Source organism: Chroicocephalus ridibundus, chromosome 4 (assembly GCF_963924245.1).
Source record: "Chroicocephalus ridibundus chromosome 4, bChrRid1.1, whole genome shotgun sequence".
Lineage (NCBI taxonomy): Eukaryota > Metazoa > Chordata > Aves > Charadriiformes > Laridae > Chroicocephalus > Chroicocephalus ridibundus.
Genome location: NC_086287.1, coordinates 18,672,946 through 18,700,843, shown reverse-complemented (window position 1 = coordinate 18,700,843; position 27,898 = coordinate 18,672,946). Strand labels below are relative to the sequence as shown.

At 53.3% G+C, this 27,898-nt stretch overlaps 2 protein-coding genes and 1 long non-coding RNA gene across 4 annotated transcripts in view; all 3 read left to right on the top strand.

Annotated features, from left to right (window-relative positions):
* Window positions 1-1,077: 1,077 nt before the first annotated feature.
* LOC134514338 (uncharacterized) lies at window positions 1,078-3,107 on the top strand. The gene is made up of 2 exons (XR_010070696.1): window positions 1,078-1,234; window positions 3,073-3,107. It is a non-coding gene; the product is annotated as an uncharacterized LOC134514338 (long non-coding RNA).
* A 2,136-nt stretch (window positions 3,108-5,243) lies between these two features.
* Window positions 5,244-7,139, top strand: TNNI2 (troponin I2, fast skeletal type). The gene is made up of 5 exons (XM_063332368.1): window positions 5,244-5,342; window positions 5,643-5,771; window positions 6,181-6,270; window positions 6,405-6,581; window positions 6,895-7,139. Exons 2-5 carry the CDS (start codon window positions 5,649-5,651, stop codon window positions 6,991-6,993), a joined length of 489 nt encoding a protein of 162 aa, XP_063188438.1. The 5' UTR covers window positions 5,244-5,342; window positions 5,643-5,648; the 3' UTR covers window positions 6,994-7,139.
* Window positions 7,140-7,929: 790 nt separating this feature from the next.
* LSP1 (lymphocyte specific protein 1) overlaps window positions 7,930-27,898 on the top strand; it is a 51,370-nt gene continuing 31,401 nt past the window's right edge. Inside the window, exon 1 of one of the 2 annotated variants that reach the window (XM_063333009.1) lies at window positions 7,930-8,088. In XM_063333009.1, coding sequence (XP_063189079.1) covers window positions 8,009-8,088 — 80 coding nt within the window. In that variant the 5' untranslated portion in view covers window positions 7,930-8,008. Of the gene's footprint in view, window positions 8,089-20,870; window positions 21,103-27,898 lie in introns of those variants that run through there. The other variant, XM_063333010.1, reaches the window with a different exon arrangement.

Below are 27,898 nucleotides of genomic sequence, written 5' to 3'. Positions count from 1 at the left end.
ACCCCTGCAAGTCACCAGCCCTGTCTCAAGGACTTGCTCTTCCTTCACCAGCATCTGTAGCATTACTTGCATGATGCTAAAGGTGGTGAAACAGGAAGCTTGCAGGGGCAGATTTGCCGCTATCTATATAACCTCTGAGAGGCGCCTGGAAAATATTGTCAGGGCCACATCTGAAGCAGCCTAGAAAACCCCGGCTGAAAGGGGAGGGAGCGCCTTGGCTGGGGGAGGAGGGCAGGAGCTGTTTGGGCACATCTCCATGGGATCCCGCCCCCTTCCCCCCCCACTGCATGTGCTGTGACTGGGCTGGTGAATATTTCCAGCTACATTTCCACCTGCCTCTCCCTCGGATCCGTGGAGATACGGATCTGGGGCACCCCGCAGCAGACGTGGTGGGGTTACCTTTCCTTGCTGGTAGCGTGGGGCTGCTCCCCGATGCTCTCCTGCTTCTCCCCAGCCCCTCCATGGCAGTGAGCCCTGGGGCTGCCCGCAGCAGCTCCACTGGCTTGCTTTTTAAAAAACCTTAGTTGTGTTGAAATATTTCACAAGGTGGGGGAGCTGCAAAGGCTTCCCGTGTGGTAAGTGAGGTTAAAAGAGCATGCCAGCGATGGATGGCTCGCTCAGGGATTGCTCTTGCACGTGCCATCGGCGATGGATTGGGGGGTGCTCTTTCCCCTCTTCATTTCTGAAAGGCAGAGCTGCTCCCAAGCCCTTGTAGGTGAACGGAGCTGTGCCCCTGTCCATGGATAAGCCCCTCTATGTCTCCAACAGAAAATTTTATTAGAGGCCTGGCAGATGGATGGCTGTGCGTGGGGAGCCTGCGCTCCCCACAACCTTGGAGCCATATCTAGTGTCGCAGGTTGATGGGAGGAAGAGCGGGAGGGAGGAAGGCTCCCTCCTCGGCTCTCCTGAGGAAGAGCACCTCCCTGGCTCCTCCGGGGTGGCTCTGCTTCCCCACCCCACGGGGAGATGTCCTCCCCCTCCCCACCCCTCTGTCCCCGGAGGCTGCCCTCTCCTCTGGGGCTGCCTGCCTGGCCTGCCCCAGCCAAGGGAGGTGCACAAGGGACTCTTGCACATCATTGGTCTGAGAAGGTCTCCATGCCCTTAAAGAGAAGGTGGATTTTCTGCTGAGCCACCCGAGAAGCCCTTTTATACCTCCTTACCCAGCCAGCTGTCTGCGGCTCGCCAGTCCGTCTTGTCCGGCCAGCAGCGCTCTGGTTTTCTCTTCCAGACTTGGGTGAGCTGTTTTGCATGTCTCTTACTGACCCAGCTTGCTCTTAAGGGTTGATGGGGGAGCAGATACACTCACCTGAGTTTTAGGGAGATAAATGCCAGGTTGGGGTGACCTGCTGGGAGAAACGGGGGTGCTAATAAAACCTTCTCCACCCTTTGCCTGCGGGAGAGGGTCCGCGCATCGGAAAGTCTCCCTCTGTCTTTTCCAGTGACCTTCTTTCCCTTTGGTTTCATGCCTTCCCCTCCCTTGGTTGGTTTTGCTCTCCGGCTTGAGTAGCAAGGGCAAGGCTCCCTGACGCTGACCTCCTAGGGCCACAGGACGGGGGATCCTTGCCTGCAGTAACCCGACAATGCTCCCTACTTACATCCGACCTGGTCTTTGCAGCTCCTTTCTCCCCAAAAAACATCCTCTGAGACAGGGACGACATCCAAATTTACTGCTGTCCGCCTCCCCCCCCCCCCCCCCCCCCCAGAACAGGTGATTTACAGCCCACGTTGCAGGCAGCGAGCCGCAGCCCGGCGTTGTCCCCGCATTGTCCCCTCGCTTCCTCAGCGCTCGCAGCATCGCTGCTGCCGAAGTGGGTGCAAGCGGACGCGGGGCAGGGACGCAAGTAAAAATAGCTGGCGTTCCTTGGCCGCCCTGTCCCTCAGCTGTAGCCCAGCCACCTGCGCTGGCTTTTGCTCCGCATCGTCCCGACCTCCCTGAGTCACGGGGGCTGGCACCGGGGAAAGGCTGCCGTCCGAGGAGACAGCTGCAGCTCCTTCTGCAGCTCCCTGACCATTTTTAGAAGCACTTTCCTCCTCCCCCCATCCTCCATCCTCCCCCCCCCCCCCCCCCAAATAATGTGATGGGCCTGCACATTTTCCAGGATAAAGTTTCCTTGGCCCTGCAAGCTGTGCCTCCTCGCCCGGGCATGAGCCCCCGTTAACGCTTCACCTCCCAACAGAGCCTCCCAGGTCTGCAGATGGCAGTGTTTTGGGGTCTGCCTGCTCTGCAGAGGACTAGCTTAGTTTGGGCTCGACTGACACACCTGCATCCTTCCATCAGGAGATACAAGCAGGAGATACTGCTCTGCTAGAAAAGTAAAATTCTCTTTGTGGGGAAATAATTTACCGCAAAACAAAGGTGCTCTTCCATCTCTTCCCTAATACGCTGCGTTGTACCTGTAAAATTTCCACTTAAAGGAAATGCAAGGAGTTACCTGGGGAAACTCTTTGTGCTTTTATGAATTCAACACCAACTTTCGACCCCGTTCTACGTCACCTGTGCTGAGGTTGTTGCAACAGGCTCCCCTGCCCCACACCATGGATGCATACACTGGCAGCAGCATCCTCTGAAGTCCTTCCTTGTCACCTGGAGTCGCTGCCTGGCTCTCTTCCCAGGGTGTCCCAACCCTCCGCAGGCTTTGGGATATTTCTTGTTCATGAAGTAGGAAAGACTGCGGGGTAAAGTGAAGCAGTCAACCGGACATAGCTTTTTCCTCTTTTCCCTTCATTGCATGAAGTGGTTTCCTGGGGGTCAAACAAGAAACATGCCTGCAGGAACTACTGTTACAAAGCTCTCTTTGTGACCGGACCAAACGGTGCTGGGGCAGAAGTCCCCTGATGCTGAGGTTTGTGTGGCTGTGAGTAGGTACGTCTTTGGCTCTCCTCCACAGACTGCAGCCTAGTTCCCCATATGATGAAAATTTGGAGAAGTTGGGAAATAAGAGCAAACCTGTTCCTCTTTTTTTTTTTTTTTTTTTTTTCTCCTCTAGAGGAATCTTGCTTTATTTTTAAACCCAAAAAGTCACCACCAGCATGAATAACTGTGAACCTTTTTTTCCTTGGTTTTCATTGCAGGCTCACAACCATCTAAAGCAAGATGTCTGAGTAAGTTCCCATTTTTCTGTCTCTAATATTTGGTTGGCATTTAAAAGCTTTTGTTCAACTGCCAACTTTTTATGCTTGTTAAGATTCCTCGGCTTGTTTCCGATTAGGATGCTAACTGCCTTTTTCTCCCCTTTCTCTTCCTTCCCTTCCTTGTCCATCTGCTTATCCTGAACAGTGAAGAGGTAAGTGTGTCTTGCTGAGTTTTTTTTCCTTCAGCAATGCTTGTGGCATCAATCCTGGCTTCACCATTCTTCCTTAGGAAAAGCAGCTGCTGGGGGTGTGTGGGGAAGAATGGTTCTTGGCAAGACTTTCTTGCTGATTCCTCCTGGTAAAGACGGAAAGTAGAAGAAAAATCCCTTTTGAAGGTCTTTTCTGACTCCTGTCTTGGAGTTGGATGCTTTTTTTCCTCCTTTCCTGTTTCCCCAGCCGGCCACGAGATGGTGCTGGGAAGGCGGTGGTCCAGAGCCACCTCTTCTCCATCATCCATCCATCACCCATCTACCAGCCAGCCCTTGGCTGAGCATCCTCTCGTCCTTCCCCCCAACCTAGCCCCTCACTTCCTGCCCACCGAGCACTGCCAAATCGCTTCCCAAAGGTGATCTGGTGAGCCCTGGATCCAGGGCAGTGTGAGCAGGGTGGAGGTTGCATCCTTGCAAGTTCCTCATGGCTTCTGGCAGAGCCGTAGCGGGGCTGGGCTTGAAGCCTGGGGGCGGCTGGGGAAACGCAAGGGAAGGTGTGGAAGAGTGGTGCATGGTTTTGTCACTCCGTATCTCCTCTTAGCAAGTTGCTCCATCCTTCATCTCTGCTTGACACCTCCCCATATGTCCAAAACAGTACAAGCTCAAGCTTGTTGTCACCAAGAGAAAAGAGGATTTCAGGGACACATAGAAGCTCCACAATATGGTGCTGATGCCCAACGGGTGCCTTGATTGCCCATCAAGCCCAGTGCCCCCAGGGGTGGCTGGGAGGGCATTCTTCGCTAAGGTACCAGTTTTCAGATGGAGAATAAGCCCTGGGCTAAGAGCGCTCGAGGGATCCACTCTCTTGTGGCCTGTGGCCGGATTCATACAGTGAAATCCTGACGGTTAATGGTGCGCTTCATCTCTGAGCTGGATGCTTTTCCTCTGCAGAGCCCTTCAGCCCTGTCAGGAGGGCTTTAGCACCATTTGCATATGCAAAACAAGTCAGATTTTGTTACATTTTACTCTGCAGATCCTTATCCACTTCCTCTCTATGCAGCACAGCTACACACCCCACCAGCGTATCAGATGTCTGGGTGTGCTTCCCTTGCCCCAGCCACACTCAGCCTTGCTTGCTCTTCTGGGCAAAATGCTGAGGAAACAGCTGCATTGTAGCGGCACAACAAGGTTGTGGCTTCTTTTATAAATAGAAGACCTGTGGCTGCTCTTCCAGCACATCGCGGGTACAGAAGGGCAGACTTGGTCTTCCAGGCTCATCTGGCATCCCAGAGAAGAGGGAACCAGTCTGCATCATGCAGACGCAGCCTCGTGGCCCTGCACGTCTGTAAGCCAGGGCAGCCTCCAGGCCTGCAGACCCCATGGTTGTGTCTGTCCTCCAGCTGTGACGAACCCCCCATGCCCTGGACCTGCCTCCCCAGTGCCCTAATGCAGCACATTGAAATACCCGTAACCGCCAGGCTGGGGAAGAGTTGCAAAAGGGGTTGCTGTTTCTCACAGCATCACCTTCGGTGGCACCTGCACTGGGTCTTTCAGCTCCAGGTATTATGCAGCCTTCATGTTTTTACCCATGTCTGGCCGTCCTTCTCACTCGTGTGCCAGGGACCGCTCAGAAAGACGTCCCACAGCTCCCGGGTGCCCAGGGGCATCAGGGTGGTTGAGTGCAAAGCAAAACACATGTCTGAGTGCAGAGGAAATCAGAGAAAAATCTGAAAGTCCAAAGAATTTATATGCACATCTTTGAGTTTGTTACCTTTTCCTGAGGCACTTCATAGGTTTTAGCTCTCTGAGGCTGGCAAAGCTGGGTTCAGCAGGGAGCCTCCTCTTTGAGTGATGCTGATTTGGGGACCAGTTGTGTGTCAAGCTGTACATCCCGGCTGGAGCCAACTCCCTGGCATGGCTGCAGGTCCTTGGCAGACTGTGGGGTTGTATGCGTAAGGGGAATGGGAAGGGGCATGGGCACCTGATAACCTGCTTTTCTCTAATTCCTCCCACTTGCAGAAAAAAAGGAGGGCAGCCACTGCCCGTCGGCAGCACCTGAAGGTACGTGGCACTGCTGGGGCTGGGCGAGGTGTGTCCCAACCATCCCATCTCCCATCCTGAGCCAGCCAGCTCTCGGCACTCTCCCTCCTGGAAGAGGCCACAATGCACAACCTGGGTGCCCCCAACACCTTTCCCCAGTCCTTACCGGTTCCCTACCAGTACCCCTTGCTTGGAGATGCTGGTGTTGTTGGGGAGTTCCCCAACCTGCTTCTCCATCAGGGCTCTCCCTCCCTTGCCAACCCCTTCTGCCCTCCTCCCTCGCCTCCACTCCATGCTGATCATCCTCCTGCTGCCTTCCAGAGTGCTATGCTCCAGCTCGCTGCCACCGAAATAGAAAAAGAAGCAGCTGCTAAAGAAGTGGAAAAGCAAAACTACCTGGCAGAGCATTGCCCTCCTCTGTCACTCCCAGGATCCATGCAGGAACTTCAGGTAAAGACTTCTTTAACCCTTTCACTGTGCTGGAGCAGAAAGGATTTGGCTCCATCAGTCAGCCTGGTGGATCTAGATTGTCCTTCCCGTCTTGACCGCCTTCTCACCAATGGGTGCCCTGGAGCTGGCTGGATGTGGAATTGGCTTGAGAGACAGATGGGGTCTCTCACACAAAAAAAAGGGGTCTGGCTGGCAGGAAAGCTGTGTTTCTAATAATGTGTTAAGGCAGCATTTGCGTGAAGCTGGTAGCATGGAGACCAGGAGCTGGCCTATGAGCTGCCCTTCACCATCTGGTCTTGACCCAGTCTGGTTTTCTGGACTGAGGTCTTCCAGAGCCAGAGTGGTCAGGAGAGACAAATCACGTGCATGGGTCCTAGCAGTCAACATCCCTCTCTGCTTTTCCTTCCAGGAGTTGTGCAAAAAGCTTCATGCCAAGATAGAGTCAGTGGATGAGGAGAGGTACGATACAGAGGTGAAGCTACAGAAGACTACTAAGGAGGTGAGTTTCCCCTGGAGCCATCTGTCAGGGAAGCCTCCAGCCCATCCTTTGTGCCTCCCTGTGCTGCTTGGGTCCATCTCACGAAACCCACACCCTGCTCTCTCTCTGTCCTCCCCCATTTTGTGCCCCTGCAGCTGGAAGACTTGAGCCAGAAGCTCTTTGACCTGCGGGGCAAGTTCAAGAGGCCGCCACTGCGCAGGGTGCGCATGTCCGCTGATGCGATGCTGCGGGCCCTGCTGGGCTCCAAGCACAAGGTCTGCATGGACCTCCGAGCCAACCTGAAGCAAGTCAAGAAGGAGGACACTGAGAAGGTACTCCTTCCCTCTCCCCTGTGCCCATACAGGAGTTGGCCCCAGTTTTCCAGGGCTCACACCTCCCTGTGTGATAGACAGGGTTGAGAGTGAGCCTTCCTCCATGATGTTCTTCCTGCTCAATATTGCCTCCTCTGGGACCCATGGTGTTGAAAGAGGAGGGTGAAGCCCACGAAGATGTACAGCATGAGTGGAATTGGGTTCCTTTAGCTGACATCGGGTTTTCCATGGGTGGACGGGTGAAGGGTCCTGCCTGGGTGGGTTCTCACCCCGGGGGACACTGCCTGCACCCATGTGCCCATCTCTCCCCCAGGAGAAGGACCTCCGTGATGTCGGTGACTGGAGGAAGAACATTGAGGAGAAGTCCGGCATGGAGGGCAGGAAGAAGATGTTCGAGGCTGGCGAGTCCTAAGCACCTGCCTCTCCACACCCGTCCTCTCCTCCCTCCTGTCCCCGCCGTCCCCCCGTGTTCAAGGGCACCGGCTGGGTGCTGTTTCTCTCTGGTTTTGTGAAGAGCTGCGTCCTGGCAGCAGCAGTGTAAATAAAGCTTTGGCGGGAGAGGCGGGTGTCGCCTGCCTGGGGTGCCAGACCCTGACCCATACCATGGTGCCAGCAGGGTCTGCCCCCGCCGTGGGGGTCCTGGTGGGGATGGGGAGGCTTTGGTGGTGCTGTGGGGATGGGGATGGGGGACCTCTCTGCTGTTGGTCCCCCCCCTGAAGCTGGGGATGCTCGTCCCCCTTGTTGTAGGGAGGAAAGGGTGAGGCTGTGTCACCATTCTCTGCTGGCATCCTCGCACCAGGCTGTACCCACCAGGCGCCTGGCCACGTCCTTCACTGGTGGCAAAGAGTCCAAGCCACAGGAAGTGTTACAGAACATCAACAGTGGGAAGCCACAGGGAAGGGGCAGAGCTGGGAAGGGACGTGACGGTTGATGGCTGCAGGGCAGAAGCAGGCCCTTTGGCTCCAGCAGGCTTTGAGAGGTGCGAAGTCAGGACAACCTTGGCAGCTCCTGCGGCAGCACCCTGGTACCCGGTGCACTGTTAGGGTGCTGTGATTTAGAGATGCTGGCTGTCCCCAAAGTGGCATGGACAGCTGGGGGAGCAGAGGGTCACCCCTCTCTTTGCCATGGTGCGATGTCCGTGCCCCCTGCTTTCCATTTGGGTTAGTCCAGCACTTCCTGATTTCAAGCTGCCGGCAGAGGCAAAACCTTGAAATAGTCCCTGAAGTAGTGGTTTTAAAAAAAAAAAAACAAACAAAAAAACCCCCAAATTTGCCTTCCTGCTGGCCCGCTCCCATCCCCCCAAACCCTCAGCCCTTGAGGTTTCCGGCACGGCTCACTTCTGCCGAGCACAGGAAAAGTGAAACGGCGGCGTCGGCACCCTTACGCCGGAGCTGCCTGTGGGGCCACCGTGCCGGCCAGGGGAGAAGATGTCAGACTCGGAGGGGTGCCAGGAGGGTGCAGAAGGTGTCAACCAAGTGGCAGATGAATCCCCCGGGGAGAGCGAGAGGTGAGACCTGGGGACTGGGTACCTCAATGGCATGGCTGCCTTTCAGTCCCAGGAAACTGGGAGGCTGTGAAACTGGGAGGGGTGATGGTGGGAAAGAAGGATGCGCGGCCAAAATGATGATGACCCATGAGGCTGAAATGGGTCAGGTGTTCCAGCAGGCTTTCGACAAGCTCCTCCAGCTAGGGAGAGACTTAGACTTCCTAAAGGTCTCGTTTCCTTTGAACTTCAAAGCCTTTGGAAGGGGGTTTGATCAAGTGGAGAATCACAGCTCCAGCAGCAGGCAAGCTCAGCAAGGGGTCTGGCAACCTGGACCTGCTCCGCGGTTGGAATCAGCCCCATCTTTAAGACCAGTGGGTGGAGATCAGCCGCCTCCTCTCCTTGCAGTGATCGCTGGACACACCTGATTTCTTGCTGTGTCCCCCATGCCTCTAACCGAATTAACTCGACGATGTTTCAAACTAATTGCTGTAAGCTTATAGATCTCCCCCTGTGCCTCCACTCTGCTTTGTTGTTTTATCATCAGAGACCGTAAATTTTGGGGTCTGTTTGCTCCAACGCAGACGGCTTTCCATGGGGGTTAAAAGGCGACACGCCAGTAGCAGAGACCGCATCTGTCTGTGGTGGAGGCAGAGATGAGCTTGGCTGAGGTATAGCACCCAGAAGGACTCAGATTTGGACTAGATTCAGGCAGAGCATCCAGGGAGCTTGGGGGGGTTGCCTGATTTTTCACCTCCAGCTTCAAAGCTCGCATTAGCATTTCTCCCCAAGGCTCCTGAAAGCCAGCTCAGTTAATGTCGATATGAAAAAAACAAAACCCCTTGAGTGACAACGAGAGGAGAAAGGTGTGTCATCTCCTGTCACTAACGGTTGCAGTAGGTGTTTTGGCTGACACCTGACAGCAATTAGCCTTGGCTGAAGACTGGAAGCTTCAAAAGGTGCTGGAAGGCTCTGTGCATGACTCCCTGCTGAAACAAAGGGGAAGCCTTGGCTGCTGGGGGAGCGCAGGAGTTTATCAGTGTGGGCTATGGGATTCCCAGCATCGCTCCAGCTGGGCCATGCCTCCGCCGCAGGCTCAGCTCACCTTGGAGGAGCAAGGAGCAGATGCTGGGGGCGGCCCAAGGCGGTTGAGCCTTTCTGCTCCCCTCTTGCTGCGGCGGGCGCAGGTACATCGGCACAGCCGGGGCAAGGCGGTGGGGGCTGCTGGTGAGGCAGATCCAGCTTCCTCCCTTCTCTTTTTCCTGGTGGAGTTTCAGCTAAATAAGGGGCTGTCTGGTGGGGGGTGTCTGTTCCGTACCACTCCAACCCTGACTGCCTTTAGAGACTTGTTCAAAAAAAATGCGTGTGTCAGGGTGGCACAGGCCTTCCTCCCTAGCTGTGTTTTAGAATTTTGATGAAATATGAAACTCAATGGGAAAGAAGTAGTGAGCAACAGTAACTTCCTTTTTGTTTTTAAAATATGGAGAATTACTTTCCCTCCCAACCTGTGTAATAGTTTCATGTGCCGCTCTAAAATGTCCTATTTTTACTTGTGCTGTTTTAACCCCGGCTAGGCTCTGGTGATTTGCGCTCCCAAAATGGAGGAAGGAAGTGTTTGCTTGCTGTGTGGGGGCTACCTTTTCTCACCCTGTGGCTAGCTCAGCTCTCTGATCTCTCCTTGAGGACTCTTTTCAAGCTGACCCGCATATAAGTGCGGTCAGGACAGTGCTCCTAAGACAACTTAAGGTGCGCTGGGGATGTGAGCAGCGAGTCTTGTGGTGGAGCTGCCAGGAAAGTAAATCCCAAGGCTCCTTTGTGTAAAAGCACAGCGAGGAGATATGGGGAGAAAAGAGGTGCTGGGTTTGCTTGAACAACAAATCTTATCTACTTAATGTGCCCAGTGTATATAGAAGAGGCGTTTGCATTAGAAAATGTCCTAGAAATCCTAATTTGGACATAGCTTACTCTGTTCTAGCATACAAACGGGGACATGCTGGCAAAGTCTTGCTGATGCCAGTGTAACACCACCCAAACCAACCTGGTGTTATGGTCTCTTTGTGAGCTGGAATTGCTCTATAGGAAACCACCCTGGTGTAAGCCTGATGTGGAGCCTACCCAAAAGAAGTGAGAAGCTGGGGTGGGCTCTGGGGAGGTGGCTGCTTGGGTTGTCCTGCCCTGATGGGACAACACCGTGCGGGATGAAGGAGCCGCCCCTCCTGCCTTGACGGTGGGAGGCTGGGAGCCCGAGGTGTGAGGGAAGCCTGCCTTATACCAGGGATAGATAATCCTATGTGTATTGGGTCTGTTGTTCAGAGCACTCTCCACAGAGCTCTGGAGGCTTCAGGCAGCCCCTGACCTTAGTTGCTACACCCATGGCTGCGCACATCCCTACAGCTTGGGCTCTGCTCTGCAAGATATTTGCACCTGAGCAGGAGCACGGCTCACGAGGCAGGTTTCCCCTGCCTTATGGGGTCTCAGATGAGAGATTGGTTTCTCCCAGACTCCCCCATCTCCTTCCTTCTGGGCCTTCCAACCCCTTGAGCTGCAGGGAGCTCCTGGCAGCCCATGTATGGTCACCGCCTGGGGAGAGGCTCTGCTGTGCTAGCAAGCCCCAGGCTTTTCTTTGCCATGTCTATCCCCAGCTGTCTTGAATTCTCCAGATCCTTAGAGGAGTCTCGAGGGCCCTTGCTAGGGTGACTGCTGTTGCTAAGTATACCCGTGGTTGGAAGGAGGTTGTCTGGGAAAACTGATACGTGGAGAGTCTTTGGACCCCTTGGCACACCAGATTCCTTGGGGGAGGGATGGAGGGATGGCTGATCCCTGCTCAGCAGTAACTGGTCACAGTTTGACCCAGCTGGGCTCATTAAAGTGGAAAAATAGTAGGGAAGCGAACAGGGGAGGGCCAGATGGATAATTTAATGAAGCTGGGCAATACTTTAGCATTTCCAAATTGGATATAGGTGCCCTGGCCAGCGGCATTAGGGATAAGGAACTATCTCTAATTATAGGGAGGTATCAGGTGCCTTCAGTGCCCCTTTCTCCTTGCAAAAAAAAAAAAAAAAAAAAGGCTAGCTTGCCTTGCCTCTGAGCTAAGTTTGCAATGTAAAGCTATGGCTTTGGAGATGTGTTAAAGTAAAGTAGGGCGTTGCCCAGCAGCCTTTATTTAAATTTTACTTTTTTTTAAACCACAGAAGACTCTCTGCTGGCTGGAGGGCTGGCTCTTTTAAAACTCTTTGGGTGAAGTCTGGCTCTGAAGCCTGTGGGAATCCCTTTGCCCCTGGATTTTGGAGAGACCTGTCTGAGAGGAAGGCTGGGCTGGCTGTCCCAGGGGCCATCCTGGGGGCTGCTAAGAGCAGGTTTTGCCAGAACGGCATTGCTGGGGTGGGGTGAAAAAGCCCTTCTGCGGGTTGAAAAGGCGCTGGGGTTCCTGCTCCTCTGGAGGGAGGGAGGCAGAGGCACAGCACCGGCTGCCCCCTGGGGCACCCAACCCTTCTCGTTGTGGGGGGCCCAGCTATCCCCTGGCTGCACCCCACGAGGGGGCGAACTCTGCTTGGCCTGATTGTTTGGCAACACCTATAAATCTGCAGCAATGAGGAAAGTTGAGATGCCCAGGCAGAGTTTTGGGGTATGACAGGGTTTTACTGCTTGCATGCAGGCATTGGGCACCCTCCAGGGTGCGGGTGTCCCCAGGGTGGGGGTGTCCCCAGGGAGAGCTGCTGCCAGGGGATACGATTGCATTTTGGGACAGGGTGGTGTCCTGGCCTCAGGATGGAGAGTGGGGTCAGCTCAGTGTTCACAGCCACGCTGCCCATGGGGGTGTAGCTGCACGGGCTTTCCCAGGTCTGCTGCGGCTGAAACAGGATGAGTGCTGCTCCGTGGGCATGGCTGAGTTAAGCCTAGAGATATACAAGGTGTGTGGAGGGATAGTTTGGGAAGGAGGGAGGAAAGAGGGATTTTTTTTTTCCCCCATTGGTCTGGGCATCCTCCCTGGCCATGTGGGTTTTGTACGGTGTGCTGCTTCAGGGGGTTTCAGGCCTTTCCCAAAATCTGAAAGCTGTTTTTCTAGCAGTAACTGGAAGGGTAGAAGGTATGACAGCTGGATCAATGGCAGTGAAGTGGTTAACCCTGGCATGCCCTGGGGATCCGGGGCCCCTTTGCTCTGACCCCCACTGACCCCACTAACCCAGCCCTGGCCGATACTCTGCCTACATTCTCCCTTTGCATCCGTCATCCCCGTGACTGCGGGGTCTGTGCAGCAGCTGAGTGGGCTCCTTGCTGCCTCGGTGCTCTCCCCAGCGCTGGGCTTGCTCCCAGCTAGGCACTCATCCAGCCTGGCTGCTGCCTGTGTTGGGACACTGACTTGCATCTAGGCAGACCGCCTGGCCAAGACATGCTCTGAGGCCTCGGTGCTGTGTTTTCATCGGGAACAGCTTTTTCCCTGGTGGGGGTGGAAGTCCTGGCCCAAAGAAAGTTGTTACCCAGGCTCCAAGGGGGCATTGGTGGCTGCCAGGCTCTTGGGACCGTAATCTGGCTGACAGACAGTGCAAACCTGCTGTTGTCCTCAGGGGCTCAGGGGAAATGTCACAAGGATTTGCTGCTCTCACTTCAAACTCCACATGCTGCCCTCCCGGTACAATCCGGCTACACGAACTTGTCTGGGAAAGACAGTGCCCTCTCGCCCAGCGCAGAGCAGGGAGGACTCCGCTCTACCTGAGGCAACACCCAGCTTGTGCAGGACCTACTGTAGTTCCTGTTCCCTTCCAACAAGCTCCTCATCAAGCTGGGTCTTTGGGCTCTCCAAAGAGGTGCTTTGGCATCCTTTGGAGCTGTATGCATGAGGAATGGGTTCTCATGCTGTGCCTCTGTTCTCCTTAAGCCCTTCATAAGGAGAAACCTTGAGGATGTACATCAATAAAAGGAAGACACGGGGGTGTATTTGTAAGATAGGGACTCAGGGACCTCTTTACCCAGGTTGTGCTCTGGATCATGGCTATCTGGTATATGGGCCAAAAATATGTCTTAGGAGGTGCTGTGCATGTTGTCAGTCAGATGTCCTGCACAGCGTGACTGCAGTGTGATCAGTACTAAAGCAGCACCTACAGTGCTCAGCCAAGGTCAGGGTGTCACTGTGGTGGGTGCTCTGTGGCTATCCCAATGGCCTACCATCTCAGGGCAAAGAGGACAGCTTATCTCTACTGCAAGACGAGACAACTGAGGTTGAGGTGTTTAGGAAGGGGAAGAGATGCCCTAACCGTAGGACTTGCCCACTGTGGACTGTGTACCCAGAAGAAGTGGTTTCATATTAGACCCATGTGACATCTACCAGGCCTTGGCAGGTGTCTTAGGTAACCCAAGGCATCCTCAGTGGCATTTGACACCTATGTTTAGGCACCTGAATTGCTCCTTAATTTCCCCATATCACCTAGGAACACAGGCCACTGCTGAGGTTTGAACCAAGCTCTGCTGAGGTTTGAACCGAGCTCTCCTGAGGCTTGGCCAGGTGTCTCCCAGTCCCCAGCCTGTCCGGGTGCTCCACACAGGCTCAGTCATGTATGGGTTAACCATCCCCTCTTGGAGCCTGTGTGTGTTTTCCTTGCCAGTGTATCCCTCCTAACACACACCAGATGTGTGAGGCAGCCGCTGGAGTGTCTTAATCCCAGGTTTCGGCACTTGAAGTTGTCTTTCTCACGGGCAGGTCTGCAGCAGCTTTCTGGGGGCTCCACTGCTACTTGTGCAATGCCTGAGCAGGGAGGCTGGCAGCCCCCATCCTCTGCTGGAGAATCTGCAGCTACGCAGGACAAAATAGCTTCTGTTATTTGCTGCTTTCAACAAGTCACTCCTGGGATGGGCCGCTGGGGCTGGCAGCAGAGCCGATGCTGATGGCTCCATCTTGAGCCCTATGGGGTGACTGCTAGACCCAGGAGCTGCTTGGGTTCACCCTATCTCAAAGGAGCAGTGGTGCTTCATACCAGCCTGGTCTGTCTGATAACTGTCAAGGGAATACATAGGTAAAGAGGAAAATATATCAGCAAACCCAGATGGATTTATTAATGAATGTAAATGGCAGTCAGTGGGCTTCTATTAGCTTGATTAGTGATTTGCACCCAGTGGTTTGAAAACTTGGAGCCACCTGGGAGCAACTGGTCTGAGAAGTGCAAGACTCAGCTTATTTGGATTTCTCTTGCTATTGCACAGATGTGTAGGCCCAAATTGTAGACCCAAATTCTCTTGCTATTGCACAGATGTGTAGGCTTTTGCTAATGTACATCAGCACCATCCCACTGTCTGCCGTAAAGCTGTGACAGTTTGCATCTGCTGGAGGTCTCCGGTTCTTTCACTTACATGTCACTTTGAAAATAGATCCTTTGCTAGGGATTAGTTCTGCATTACCAAGAAGCCTCTCTCCCAGCTCTAGGTATCTGTTGCTTGCTGCAGCTAAATAGACAGTATGTGCAATGCCTTTTATCAAGCCCTTGCCAGACAGTTTGGAAAATATGATCTTTTCTTCTGTGTTTGTGCATGCATGTGATTTTTTTGCTGCAAAAGCACTTTCCTTTCCAGTGAAAGCTTTCTCCGGAGCCATTAGCATCGACAAACCCTGAACTATTGACAGACCCCCAACCAATCACGACTGCCAGCCGCTTGGGGGGGTAGGGGGGGCAGCAAAGTTCTCCCCCAGTAAAATTGATGACAATAATTATTTCCTCTTTGAATAAGTCCCTCCTTGAAGTCGTCGCTTAGGTTCACGTAACAGGAGCTGACAGCAGTGTGTTTGAGCTGAGCTGCCCTCAAGGACAGACTGATGTGATACGCAGGCTGTGCACCCCGGCTCTGGTGAGGTTTTTCCTTCCTTGGGGTGGCATTTTTCTCTTCTGCTGCTTCTCCACTCCAGTTGCCATCTTCCCGCATACAGTCTTAGACGCCCTTTGTGCAGAAAGGCTCATCTTAACTTTCTGTTGGGCCTCACTTTGGAGCATTAATGACTGCCCTCTCCCTTGACGAAGGCACGTGTTGGTTTGCAGGCTTTTTGGATGCATGACAATACTTTTTCCTGCCCGTTCATAACAGCTCCCGTCTTTTGCCCAGCTCGGTGAGGGAGGCATGGGTGGATATGGGGAAACTGAGATTAGACGCGTTTCCCCAGCACAAGGTGCAGCTTGAAGTGAGGGCATAGCTTGTAAGCAGGAACCGTCAGATGATGCTTGGGAGTTCCTCCTTATCCATTAGTCTACCCTGACCCCCGCTGGAATAATCAGCCCAGCAGTGTGAGGCAGGGATTCTATGACTAATGGTCGCTAAAACTTCTTGTGTTGCACAATGCGGTGCTGCATCAGAGCCTTGAGCCAGCTGCGGCTGAGCTAATAAGTTTATATCGGGCAGAAGCTGTATTTCACTTCTTGAAATCTGTGCTGTGCTGGTCAGCTGAGCAGCATGGCTTGGGCACAGGGCTGTACTCACACAGCAGTACTGTCCTACAAACCTACCAACTAAATATGTTGCTTGGCTATGTGTGATAGCTTAAACACATCACACAGATGCCACCTGGTGAAAGAAGGTGGTGCCTCTATTACAGGTTGCTAAACATGGGAGATGTCTGAAGGTGTCTTCAGCTGCCCAGTGTCCATCTAATTCACCTAGCCAAAAGCAAAGGCCACTCCATTTATTTTAAATGGACATTCAGAGTTCAAATTCATTCAGCAGCTTTCCAAACCTCAGTCAGCAAAGCCTAGTGACAAGGCAATGCGATGCTGTAAGAAGGCCTTTTTTAGACATTTCCTACAGTGTCTGCCGGTGGGGGGACAACCTCTTGGCAGCAGTTGCCTATGGCTTATTCATCCTGGCTGGAGTCCTTTGTCCTGCTTCTTGTCCCTGTGGTGGAGATGGATCCTGAAGAGATGGAGCCAGTCTCCTTAGGGCCAATAGTTCTCCTCTTGTCCTATAATGACCCTCCTGCGTGGGCTGGGAGTGTCTTATCTGCAGCCATTGTTTTGTCTTCCTGTCTCTTTCCCAATGGCTTTGTTGATTTAACCGAATGTATAGATATGGTGTGTGCTGCAGTAACCACGCTGGCTCGACGTGCTGGACCAGCTGCACTCCTCCAGGGCTTGGCTGAGTCACTTGGCCCTGGTCTGTAAAACCCGGGTGGTAGCTCACGCAGTGGCTCAGGGGGTGTCTCTCCCTGTTTGCACAGCACCTAGCGCAACAGGGGCTCTGATATCTTTTAACCATGCTGGACTGCCCGGTTAATGCTTACACCACCTCTCTTTGCCTTCCCTCCTCCCCCTTTTTAAATCCAGCATTCAGATGTTCCCTTTGGTTTCTTCTCCCTTGGTCCCCTCATCCTTTGTTCTCATTTGTGTCACCCCTGGAGCAAAACCATCTTATCTTACAAGGCTTGTAAGCTTGTGTCTCCCCTATCACTGGGAGATGAAGCAAACTCTTGGGATTTTAGGTTTATGCATGTACCCATTAAGTGCCCCACAAGGAGGGTCCCTCCTCCGCTCTGCGTGAGGGTGAGGGGCAGCAGTGGGGTAGAGGAAGAGGGATGCTCCTTCTAGACCTGGCTTCCTCTCCCTCTCATTTCTGCCTCTTTGGATGTCATAGGAAGAAAGTCATCACTGATCCTGAGCCAAGTACTTGAGACTTAGTATGACACGGTGTTTGTTGACTCTTTGGACCCAGCCCACAGTTATACATGTTCTTCATGGTGCTCCTCTGAGCGCGTGAGTCAGGCAAAAGCTCTGAGCTAAGACAGCTCCCGCCTACAGCATCCCCTCTCTGAACACCCATGGGGTCACGCGTTGGCTTGGGAACGTTCCCTCCTGACTCATGGCCAGAGCAGAGGAAGTCTTGCTGGGGAGCAGCGTTGGGACTGGGCTCTTTCCCCTGCACCCTGAGCTCATTGCACAGTTAAGATGCCCTGTCCTTCCTTCTTGCACGCTTCTGGAGCTTGTAACGAGCTGTTCTGGTGTGAAGGAGACAACGTGCTGCCTTTGTCTGCTAGACACCCTGTTTCCTTGGGATTATCTCTGGCTGCCTGTTTTGGCCTTTGTATTTGGCTGCCCAAAAGTGATTGCTGGCAGAGTAAGATGGGCTGACCTTACTGGGAGTTAGGGATGAAGGTGAGATGAGCAAACCCTGTCCATCAGGCTAACGTGTGAACAACACCACGTACACAGCTGAGCTGTACCAACTAGTGTGTCCCTCTCACTGAACTGGGGCTGCCGGCGGGGGCTGGGCAAGTGCTGATGTCTGCCAGGCTGGCTTCAAAGTGGGGGTTACACGTGCATGGTTGAAGAGAGGTTGGGAAAGTGTTGGGGTAGGCAGAGAGATTTGGGGTAGAAGAGGGAAGGCTGCATCACTTAAAAGGCAAAACAGAGAGATTCTCCCCATCTACCCCATTGTCCTAGGAGGGCTGCTGGCAGAAGTGCAGGGTCTCCAGCTGAGACGGCTGCCTAGTCCTTGCTGAAGAGGTGAGGCTGTTCCTGCAAGAACATCTTCTCTGGGCGGGATCCCACCACTGACATGCAGGCATGGACCTCTGGAAACCATGCTGGCAGCTATGGGGCCTATAAAGGACTGGCCCTCGGAGCGACTGTACGTTGGGCCTTATGCTGACAGTGCTTTGCATCCCAGCAACATTGGAGAAAATTGCTTGGGCTGCATTTCTTTACTAGCAGGACTAGAGTCTCTTTCATTTTGTTTCTTTTTTTTTCCTAGACCATGTGTTAGCCTCCGACTGATTTTGCAACTAGTCCTACATAGCAGAGTGATTGTGTAATTAACGGGAACTGGTGCGGCCCTATCTCTCTGGGACTCCCGCCCTCCTTCCCGCAGTGATGGAGCCAGACTTGCTCCTTCCCGATGTCTCACCTTCTCTGCTTTCCCTGCTGCTGGAAGAGCTCTGGGAAGCTCTCTGGTGCCCTGCAGCGTGTTTCTGGGTGCTCTGGGCATCCCCACTCCTGTAGCAGGGTGCGGTTTTGCTGCAGGGATTTACGGTGGTTCTTCTAGCTTAAACTGTGCAAAAAATAACAGATGAATTAATTCTTTGTTTTTCTTCCTGTGTCCGCTGTACTCCTACCCATTTCCTGGTGGGACTGGGAGGTTTGTTTCTGTGAAAGGATACAAGCAGCTGTGGGACTGATGCTGACCTTACTGTTCTTGGATACGTGGCATGAGTCAGACTGATGCACCTGGGCTCAGCAGCAAGCAAGGGAGGAGAGGGGACAGAAGGCGCCTCTGTTCTGTGGGGTGATGGTGTGGGATTTCTCCTGCACCGCTCTTTCTCCGTGGTCCCTGAGGTGCAGCCTTTGCACTCTTGAATAGTGGGTTTAAACGCTCCCCGCCCCACAGAGATGGGGACAGTGACTCTGTCAATGTGTCACTGAGGGTGCATAGTTCTCCCCTCCTTGCAAGCCGTGAGTTTAGAAAGAGGGTCCTGCCCTGGTCTCCCCTCCCTGTGGTCCTGCAGGACCCTGCTGCTGCTGGAGGAAGGAAAAGTTTTCTTGTTGTATCTGCTCTCTGTCTTTTAGATGAAAGCCAGGGAGAAAGGCAGGAAACCTTCCCCAGAGGTCAAGTAGCACAGCGACCTTGTGAAGGCAGGAGGATTTTCCAGGTGGAGTTCAATACTGGGAATGTCTCTCCCCAGAAGCAATGCAGAGCTCAGCCTGTTGCAATGTGGGGACTCCTTTCCTCACTGCTTCACTTCTGGTGTTCCCGAATGATCTTAGCACCTTAGACCCCTAAGAGCTAATGTTGTGACCTCTCTCTGGTCCTGGCTTTCATCACCCAGCAGGGTTTTTATCCACCCTATTCATTGAAGGCCCCCATCTCCGAGAGGCAGTCAGTCCCGGGTTTGGGGTGGAAGCCTGCCAAGTGCTTGCAAGAGGAGGAGCTCATGCTGGCATCCTCCACGAGACAAACTCTGTTGTCAAGGCAAGGCTCTCTTACTGGGGGAATCAACAGCTTCTCCCCCTGCCTCTTTACGGAGAGGATCTCACCTCCAGTAGGTAGTGGTGCGCCATCGCCTCTTTCCCTCCCCACACCCAGCAAGCTCCTGCCTTCTCCTGGTGACAGCAGCTGCATTCCTCCCTGCCCCTCCTCACCTCCCTGTGGATCGTCTGGCATCTCTGCCTGAAATAAGAGTGCTGCTGTGATTTCATTCAGCCCCCAGTTGTTGCTGGACCATGGCTGCTAGCTGTGTCTCTGCCTGCTAGGGCTCCTCCATCTTGCATCCTTGACATGCTTGGACCATAGGAGTCACCAGCAGGTTTGGACTGATTCTCTGGAGAAAGAAAACCTTGTAGGTGCATACTTCATTTCAAGTCTGTGGGCAATTGTGGTGAAGTCAATAGGAGCGTTCACATGCTTAAACATAATTACTCCTGTGAGTACTTGCAGGGCTGGGGCAGGCTCTTTTTGAGCAACTGAGACTTTTTGTGGTGGATCTCTTGCATCTTCTCGCCAAATTTAGAAAGAAAAAACATGCAGTGTGACAATATCTGAGAAGCCCACAGACTGAAGCCAGCATCAATGTCTGTGCTTAGTGTTTTTTTTTTGTTGTTGTTGTTCCTGATCACCTAGGGGATGCTTAGTACATGTCTGCAGAAAAAAATAAGGTGTTTTGAAATGAAGAGACAGTGGGGAGGAGGGAAGGCGCTTCCTTCTGATCTGGCTTTAATGCACTTCGTTTTTATTGCGATTTCTGGGTGTGTTTCATGGGCAACTTCCCCATTTCAGCTTACCGAGTGGCAAGAAACACTTCTGCAGAAGTGATTGAAAGGAAATGTGTAAATGAGATGAGAGGGACCGAAAGCAGAAAGATGGTGAGGGTCTAAGCAGGGTGGTCCCATCATAACTCCTCACATATAGCAGAAGATCTCTTCCCCCAAAAAGGCATATGTGGACCAGGAGATGCAGGTTAGGGGAAAAAAGACTGGTTGTTTTTTTGTTTTTTTTTTTTTTCCCCCAAGACTGCTCCCATGGTAGAATGAAGAGCACTCATCTGAATGCATGGCAGATGGGCATTTTGTTTTAGCAGGTGGCAATGTCGTTAGTCCTTCATCAAACACTCATGTGCTTCTTTAATCTTCTGAAATATCAGTGTTTCATGGAGGCAAGCCGGATTTTTTTCTCTTTTTTGCTCTTGCCCAATTTGATGGCTGGGGAAACTGAGGCATGGGAGAGTTGGTCACTTGAGAAGGTGAGGGGGAGGTCTGAGAGCAGAAGCAGCCTTTGTGCTGTGTCCCCACCCGGGGCTGCAGCCCAGTGGCTTCCCCCAGAATCCAGATGCTGTCCCCATCCCAAGAGAACATTTTTCTCCGGTGCGTTGCTTCCCAGCACAAAGACCCTCTCGCATTAATCTGGCTCTTGGCTCACCTCCGGCCGTTCGGAGACCGTTTGGAGGTAAGCCCTTCGTGGAAGACTTCTGCTGTGAATGGACCAGGAGTGATTTACAGCCGAGCGCATGTTGCCAACCTGGGTTTCGGCTCCCAAGTTGCTTTGTGTAATCAGGAAAGCAGGGGTGAAGGTAGGATTATAAAAAAAAAAAAAAAAAAAAAAAAAAAAAAAGGGAGGGGGGGATGCAGGGGGAAGGGATTGAATAAGGGAAGGGGGGGCGGGTGGAGAAGATGAGGGAGGGAGAGAAGAGGGTTAAAGCAGAGGAGGGCGAGGGAGAAGCCCCCCTCGCTGGGGAGAGCCGGGCTTTGTGCTGCGGGACCCACCGCCGGCTGCGCTGCGAGAGGTTCTCCCGTGACACTTCCACGAGGAGGAGGAGGTAGAGGTGGAGGAGACAAGCCGGGGGTGTGGAGCAAAGGGGGGGCTAGCAGAAACAAAAGGAAACCAGCTGCAGAACTTCCTGAAGGCGGAGAGGGGGGACGCGGGAGCGCGCAGCGCCGGGCGGGCGGGCGGGCAGCTGCCTGCGGCGCTGGGGAAGGGGGCGGCAGCCGGGACCCTGCCCCGCCACTCAGCAGTGGCCACCATGACCAGCGCGATCCTGAGGAGGAATTCCAGCAAGCAGGGCCTGCAGAACCTCATCAGGTGAGAGCCCACCTGCCCGGGGGGGTGTATGGGGGGAGCCGGCTCCGGCTGGCCGCTGCCCGCGGGTGGGGGGTCCCGGGGGTGGGGGGGAAGAAAGGAGATTTATTCCGTATCGACCGTCTTCGTGTCCCTTTAAACCAGCTGAATTTCTTCCTCACCCCGGTTCTCCAGCAGACGTGATGCGTTGGAAGGAAGGAAAATAGATACCTCCCCCCCTCAAAAGCAATATGAGAAAAGCAGATTTGAACTTACTGATGGCTTTTCCAGGAGCACACAACTGAAATAACTGAGCACAACTGTACTGTGACGCTCACCTGAGCCGGCTGATTTCCCCCCCATGCAAGCGATGTCTCAGTATGTGTCTTTTTGTGTCCCCTGAGCGCTGAAAGCTTCTGCCTAGAAAAAGGAATTTTTTTTTTTTTTTGTAGGAAATGTACTCTTAGCGTGCTGTGATGTGCATTTTCAATTCAGAGATCTGTAAAGGGCCGGATCCTCCCAGGGCTGTGAGCTGACATTGCTCTTTTGATTTAATTGATTGCAATAGTGCTTTGAACCTTTCTCCCAGAGTATAATTGCTAGGGCAGGGAGGTGGACGGTTCAGTTGGGTTTATTCCCATTTGTCAGCCAGGGCTGAGCCAGGGAGGACGGGCTACATTGTCTGCTGGCGCTGGGATTCCCTTCCATGCGGTCACTCTGCTTTTCCCTGGAGGCTGGGAATATCGCTTTTTCAGTGGGGGGCTGGAAATGCTGCTTTCCTCTATGGGTCTTCTGGCCACTCCTCTGGCTGCTGATCCTGGGGGAGCTTATTCTGTGCCATTCTCATGTCTCTGACTGGGTAGAAGAGACACACTCCTTGTGTCTTTATATTGAATTGAGCAGCTGGGTGGGTGAGAGATGGAATTAGGGAGTGCTGGACTTCCATCCCTTGTCTTGGGCACCTCTTGGCTTCCTTGTGCTTGCCAGGGCCTGCTGGTTTTCAGCTGGGATATAGAAGATGTCAAGGTGTGGCCATGGGGTTTATTTGGACAGGCGCTTTCCAGTCAGCTTGGGATTTCCCTGGCTGGTAATGCAGCCTCTAAACCTCACCCCTTGAATGAGTTTCTTTCCTTGGAAAGGAAACTGCCTCCTACAGCCATCCAGTCCCTTCTGCCTTCTCCTGGGGCGTGTTCTGGACCCAAAGGACTTGGGAGAAAAGCTCCCACTGGTTGTATGGACCCTTGGGATGGCAAGCAGGCAGAAGCAGCTGACTCCTCTCTGTTCATCTCCTGTTTGGCCCGTTGCATTCTTACCCTGGTCTCACCCAGAGGGACTGGCATCTTGGTTACAGATCCCTGTTTCAGAACAGGGCTTGGGCAGGGGCTCACAGGGGGTATGGAAACCTCTGTGTGGGTGTGCAGCAGGCAAGCATGGGCTCAGATTTGGGGCCAGCTGGTGCTGAGGAGGGATATGCAAATGAACTGGGGTGGGAATCACCTGCACACAGCTGCGTGGCAACTTATTTTGCAGGATGGCAGATGGGAGGGGAAGGCATATGTGCCCCTTACATAGAAAAAGAGCGTCCAAAGAGCTGTCCTTGGCACAGCCCAAACCAGAGGTGTTTTCCTGTCCTTAATGGTGTCTCCAAGTTCCTCCTGCTGTGGATAAGGGACTTTTGGTGCCCTAGAGAATCACAGGGGCTTTTGCCAGAGGAACTCTGGGATGACATTTGGCCTGTGCGGGGTTATTACGCTTAATCTGGCTGAGGCTTGGCTTTCTGGCTGTGTTTTCCAGTCCTGCTTACAGAGGAGGAGGAAGGTGGGGTGTGAAGATGTGTGAGGGATATCATCCATGGTTTATACATGGATAACCCCACTAATGCTCACAGGAGTCAACGGGTGAATAGGCAGGATCTGCTCCGTGCACAGCACAGCCTGTTTTGCAGTTGTGTTTTCTCCCAGAGCCGTTTCCCTCCTAAGCCCGACCATGGGACTGGCTCTGCAAGCCCTGCCAACCTGGGTGCAGGCACAAGCTCCTTCAGCTGGTTAATAGCTTGACGCTGCTGGCGTGAAGATAAATTGCTGTCAAGATTGCCGTGTTCTGCTTTTATCTGTCCCAAGGTGACTGCAGGCAGAGCGGCTACACTGCATAGGTCCTAGGCTCTTCTGATGTGCCCGAGTACATCAGTGACCTGGAGCACAAGAGTGAAAACGGCTGCTCAGAGGCATATTCGTGAGCACCGGGGATTTCAGTGTGACGCCAAGATTTACCTGGCTGCTTCTGCTGCAGAGCATCGTCAGGGATAACCAGGGAATTACCTTCTCTGAGCATCACTCAGCCAAGGGAGCTGCATGCCAGGCTGTCCTACAGCTGGGTTAAGGGATCCTGAGCTGAAACCAGTGTAAAAGTCTTGTGGATTTGGGGTTGAAGAGCTGAGTCCCAACGTTTAGGCATCCAGCCTTGTGCTTGAGTCAAAACCCCAGCATTTCAGACAAAGTCACCCATGCCCGTGTGCAGAGCAGGAGCGGCTGACTGCCGTCACTCGAACATCAGTCCCAGGAGCCAAATTTGTGTGAAATGGATTTTCCATGGACTGCGCTGACAGGTTTAGTGCATGCCGGGTTTTGGGGTGGGTTGGTGTGCTCGAGAGCAGGGGGCCATGTGAAAGCCACCATGGGCTGAAGCGCTGGGTCAGCACCTTGGGAAACATCTTTCACCTTTTCCCAGCCTGGAGGGTGGGCTGGAAAGATCAGCCCTCCTTGTTCCTTGCTGCCTGCCAGCAGCAGGACTGGGTGGCTTTGCAGCGGGACTGGGTGGCTTTGCGGGAGCGTGCCATTTACATCTGAAAGGTTGGAGCTGAAAAGAGAGCCCAGGGTTATGCCTTGGACCAAAGAGCACCAGGGGCTGAGTAATTACCTGGGAAAGGCATAGGGAAGAATGAGCAATTGCAGGGTTATGTACCTCCCCTCCTTTGCCCTGTGCTTGGGCACTCCCGTCCTTTGCCCGGCATAGTCTCTCAGGATATCCCTGGGGAAAGATTTCTCCCTTTGTAGCACGTTAACAGCAGTGATCCCTCACACGCTCACAAGATTTTGTGTTTTGTAAAGTCCTCTCCAAACATGAGCCGCTTTATCTTCTTATCGCAGTCTATTTTTCCTTATCCTTCTAATGAATTCCTATAAATAAGATAGGGATCCGGTGCTTGTCACGTTGGTTCATTCAGTTCGTTATCTGTTCCTGCTGGAATTTTAGTCTCCCTCTATTTATTGAGCCTCGAGTGTTTCACAAAAGAATATGTCTGTTTAATTAACCTACAGATCAGCCTCTCTGTAAATCAGCTGTGCTGCTCCTCGAAACTGGATTATTGGGCCTCTCGGTTGACACCATTCCCACTAAGTGCCGCGGTGGCTTGCTGCGGCCACATCCCCGTAGCCGGGCTGTTGGTGCCTGCCTGGGGTGTGCAGCTGTGGGGTGAAGCGTGAGTGTGGATGGATGTGCGTTAGAAGAGCTGCCGCTCTCGTCTTGGCTGGTTTTGTTTTTATCCGGCATCTGGGTGAATGCCGGGTGTCATTAGGAAGTGAGCTGTGATCTGTTCTTGGGGAGAAAGGACAGTTTTCTTGCACGCTTCCTAGCACAATGGGGGGACCTGGCCCAGAACGGGGGCTCCAAGGCATGGCTGATGCACAGGCAACACATAAACGAGTGTCTATAATTACATGTCTTTGCAACGCCATAGAGTCTGAAGTGCAAATAATGCTGTGGGGAAGGGGGACTGAATCTTGAGGATGAAAAAGCTCAGGGGAAGAAAACGAATCAGAAAATTAGATTGGGTGATAAACCTAATTATTTCCTCTGTAGGATGGGACTGTTGCTTCTTTATCTTCTGTGGAGTCATTAACATGGAAAGCCGAACTGCGCGATCTCAGCTCACGGTTGCGTGCCCCTGTGTTTTGGCCCACCATACGTGATGAGATGCTTTCTGCCTCCAGCTGATGCCAGCAGTCGTGGCTCTGGTACCCGCAAGGCAGCTGCACGGCCCCTTCTTTCTCCCTGCAACGTGCTGCTGCATCGTTGAGCAACGCCCTGGCGATGCTTAGAGTCCCCCAGCATTAGGGACAGCTTTAAAATTCCCTGAACAACTTGAATTTTGGTGTACGTCATGAGTGTAATATTTAGTTTGATGGGGATCTGGGGGCTTTGCCCACCTCCACGGGATGCCTTCCTTTCTGCCTGCGCATGACGTTTCCTGGAGCTTGCCAGGATGTGTCTCAGCAGGGAAGATGCTACTCCAACATTTCTGTCTTGACCTCCCGAGCGCTGAGCTGGGAACAAGAAGCTTGAAGCACCTGGGAGGGCTGGATGGCACTTTGAAGGGGCAGGATGCTTTTTTGAGGGGGGTGGTTGATGCCAGGACATGGTCTGGGCATGGTTTGTTGCCTGGGTGGTAGCAGTTACTGCCTCCAAGGGCTATTGCAGCATCTCTTTACTCCACCTCCCTGGGGGTTGTGGGATAGGTATGGGGAGCGAGGAAAGGTTGCTGTGAAATGGGGCAGCACTTTAGGGGGCAGAAGGGAAAAATGAATGTGCAGGAATGAGCCAGTAGTGGTGCTGCTGTGTGGAGAGAGGAGGGAGGGATTCTGGCATGGGGACAGCAAGGGACACAGGGCCTTCATCGGTGCAATTCATACTTAGCAATGCTGCCTCAACCCTTCACCAGGAGCCTATGGCCCCTGTAGGGCTTACCCACCACGGTGCTCCTTCCTGAATCCTCCCTATTTTGATGGTTTTTATAAGTGGTATAAGTGGTCTTTTTTTCTCTTTTTTTTTTTTTTTAAATCTCTCTGCATCCTATCACTGGGGCCACGGCAGAGCAGAGAGGCACCTTTGTGAGCCCCATGAGCAGAGGGTGGATGGGAAAGGAGAGGCAACCAGACGCTGCTGGTGGGAAGGAGCAGCCGGGAGAGCCCTTTGGGACAAACTGATCGCTCAGCAGGGTATGCCCGGGGGCTTTCCACATGCCAGCATGGCTCGGTGATACCAGCCGCTTGCAGAGCGATGTCACCACATTTCGCAAGCCAGGAGGGACCCGGGATTTTGCAGCCCAGCTGAGCTGTGGGGCAGGGTGGGGGTAAGAGGCCAAGCTGGTGTGTGGTGGGCACCCCATCCCTGGCTGCCTTGGGAGATGCCCACCCTCTGCTTTCACTCTGAGGAGGGCAGCTCATCCATCCCCTCTGAACACCCTGTAGATCCACTCCCAGATTTTCCCAGCCCTGGGGCCTGTTTCATCAGGAGCGTTCCACCTGCAATTGGCTTTTCCCAGAAGCCAACTGATGGGTGTTTTTATTGCTTTTTAGCCTTGCTTGTCTCAGACTTCTACCTGCTCTCAAGCAGTTGGATATTTAGGGCCTGAACTTGAGCCCATGGAAATTCTGGGGAGCTGTACTGAGCCTCTGAGCCCCTCAGGGCTGCAGCTGCAAGTTATCCGCATCCTCTGGTGAGGTGGAGAAGGACCACCGCACGTGTCTGAGCATGGTTCAGCTGGAAAGGGCACTGGATGGGGACACTGGGGTCTGAGACTTTGCAGCTGGGATGATGTGTGAGAACAAATTTTCAGCTTCCAAGCTCTTTTTTTTTTTTTTTTTTTTCCCCTCCTTCTCCCACCATTGGTATGTTTTCACTCGTTCGATGCATGGGAGTTGCAATCAGTATTTTGGGGCAAAAGGCTGTTTTTTTTTTTTTTCTCATGAAGACACGCTGCCTTAGCGCAGCAGGGACCCAGGGCTCGCTGCTGACTCCGGTTCCTGCTGCAGTGCAACTCGTCAGCCATGGCCATAAACGAAGAGAGCCTCAACTCTCCCAGGGAGTGGAGCAGCGCGTTCCCACGGCCTCCCTGCTGCCTCCTGCCCGCGCTTGGGTAGCAAACTCCCTCCTGCAGCCGGGGGCTGAAGGGGCTGGGGGGGGACTGCGTCGCCCCGACGGCTGCAAAATGAAGGACTGGCGGCCAAGCCAGCGGTGCTATAAAAAGCAACACACCCGGTACGAATCTCGCTCTAAAACCTGGGCTTGAAGCAGGGGTAAGGCTGTTGCTCGCCTCCCTAGGCTCAGACTTGTTTTCCAACCTGAGTGTATCGGGGAGGATGTTGGCTGACTGTGGCCAGGGCAGGGAGGCTATGGAAGCTTGCTTCCCTCTAAGAGAGGGGGAAAATTAGAATAAAAAAGTTGGGTAAGCCAGTCCGAACCTCTCTGACAAGGCTTATTTTCTCCTCTGGCGTGCTTCTCCCTTGCAAAAACAGGGACCAGACTTCCTGCTCTTTAGGAAAAAAACCCCCTCCGATTTCTTGAACCTTAGGGCTGAGATGGAGAGACCGTGAGAAAGGACTGTGGTTCGAGGTCGTACGCGGCACCAATTTCTCACACCTACTGAATATCGTGGAGCGCTGGGAGGGCTCGAACTCCAGCCCTTTCCTCCTCCCTGCCAAATTCCTGACCGGTGATGTTAATACATTACGCACCAGCCTATCTGTGTGCTAAGGACCCACAGTCCTGGGGGTGCAATCCATCATCTTGTAAGGGATTCGTTGGGATTCTGTCTGCCATGATTAAAACCAATAATAATAAAAAGAAGCAGTCATTCCCACTGGCTGCCTCATGCCTCTGTGAGCGGTCTGTACGTCACCCATGGCATCTGGAAGCGCAAAGCATCCCATGTGCCTTTCTGGAGCTGCCATCCTGCGAGAGGCGGGCGGGGACAGACGAGGCTTGTGCTGAAGGACCAGCCCTGCCTGCTTCCCTCCTCCAAGGTCTGCTCCTGCCATTTAGA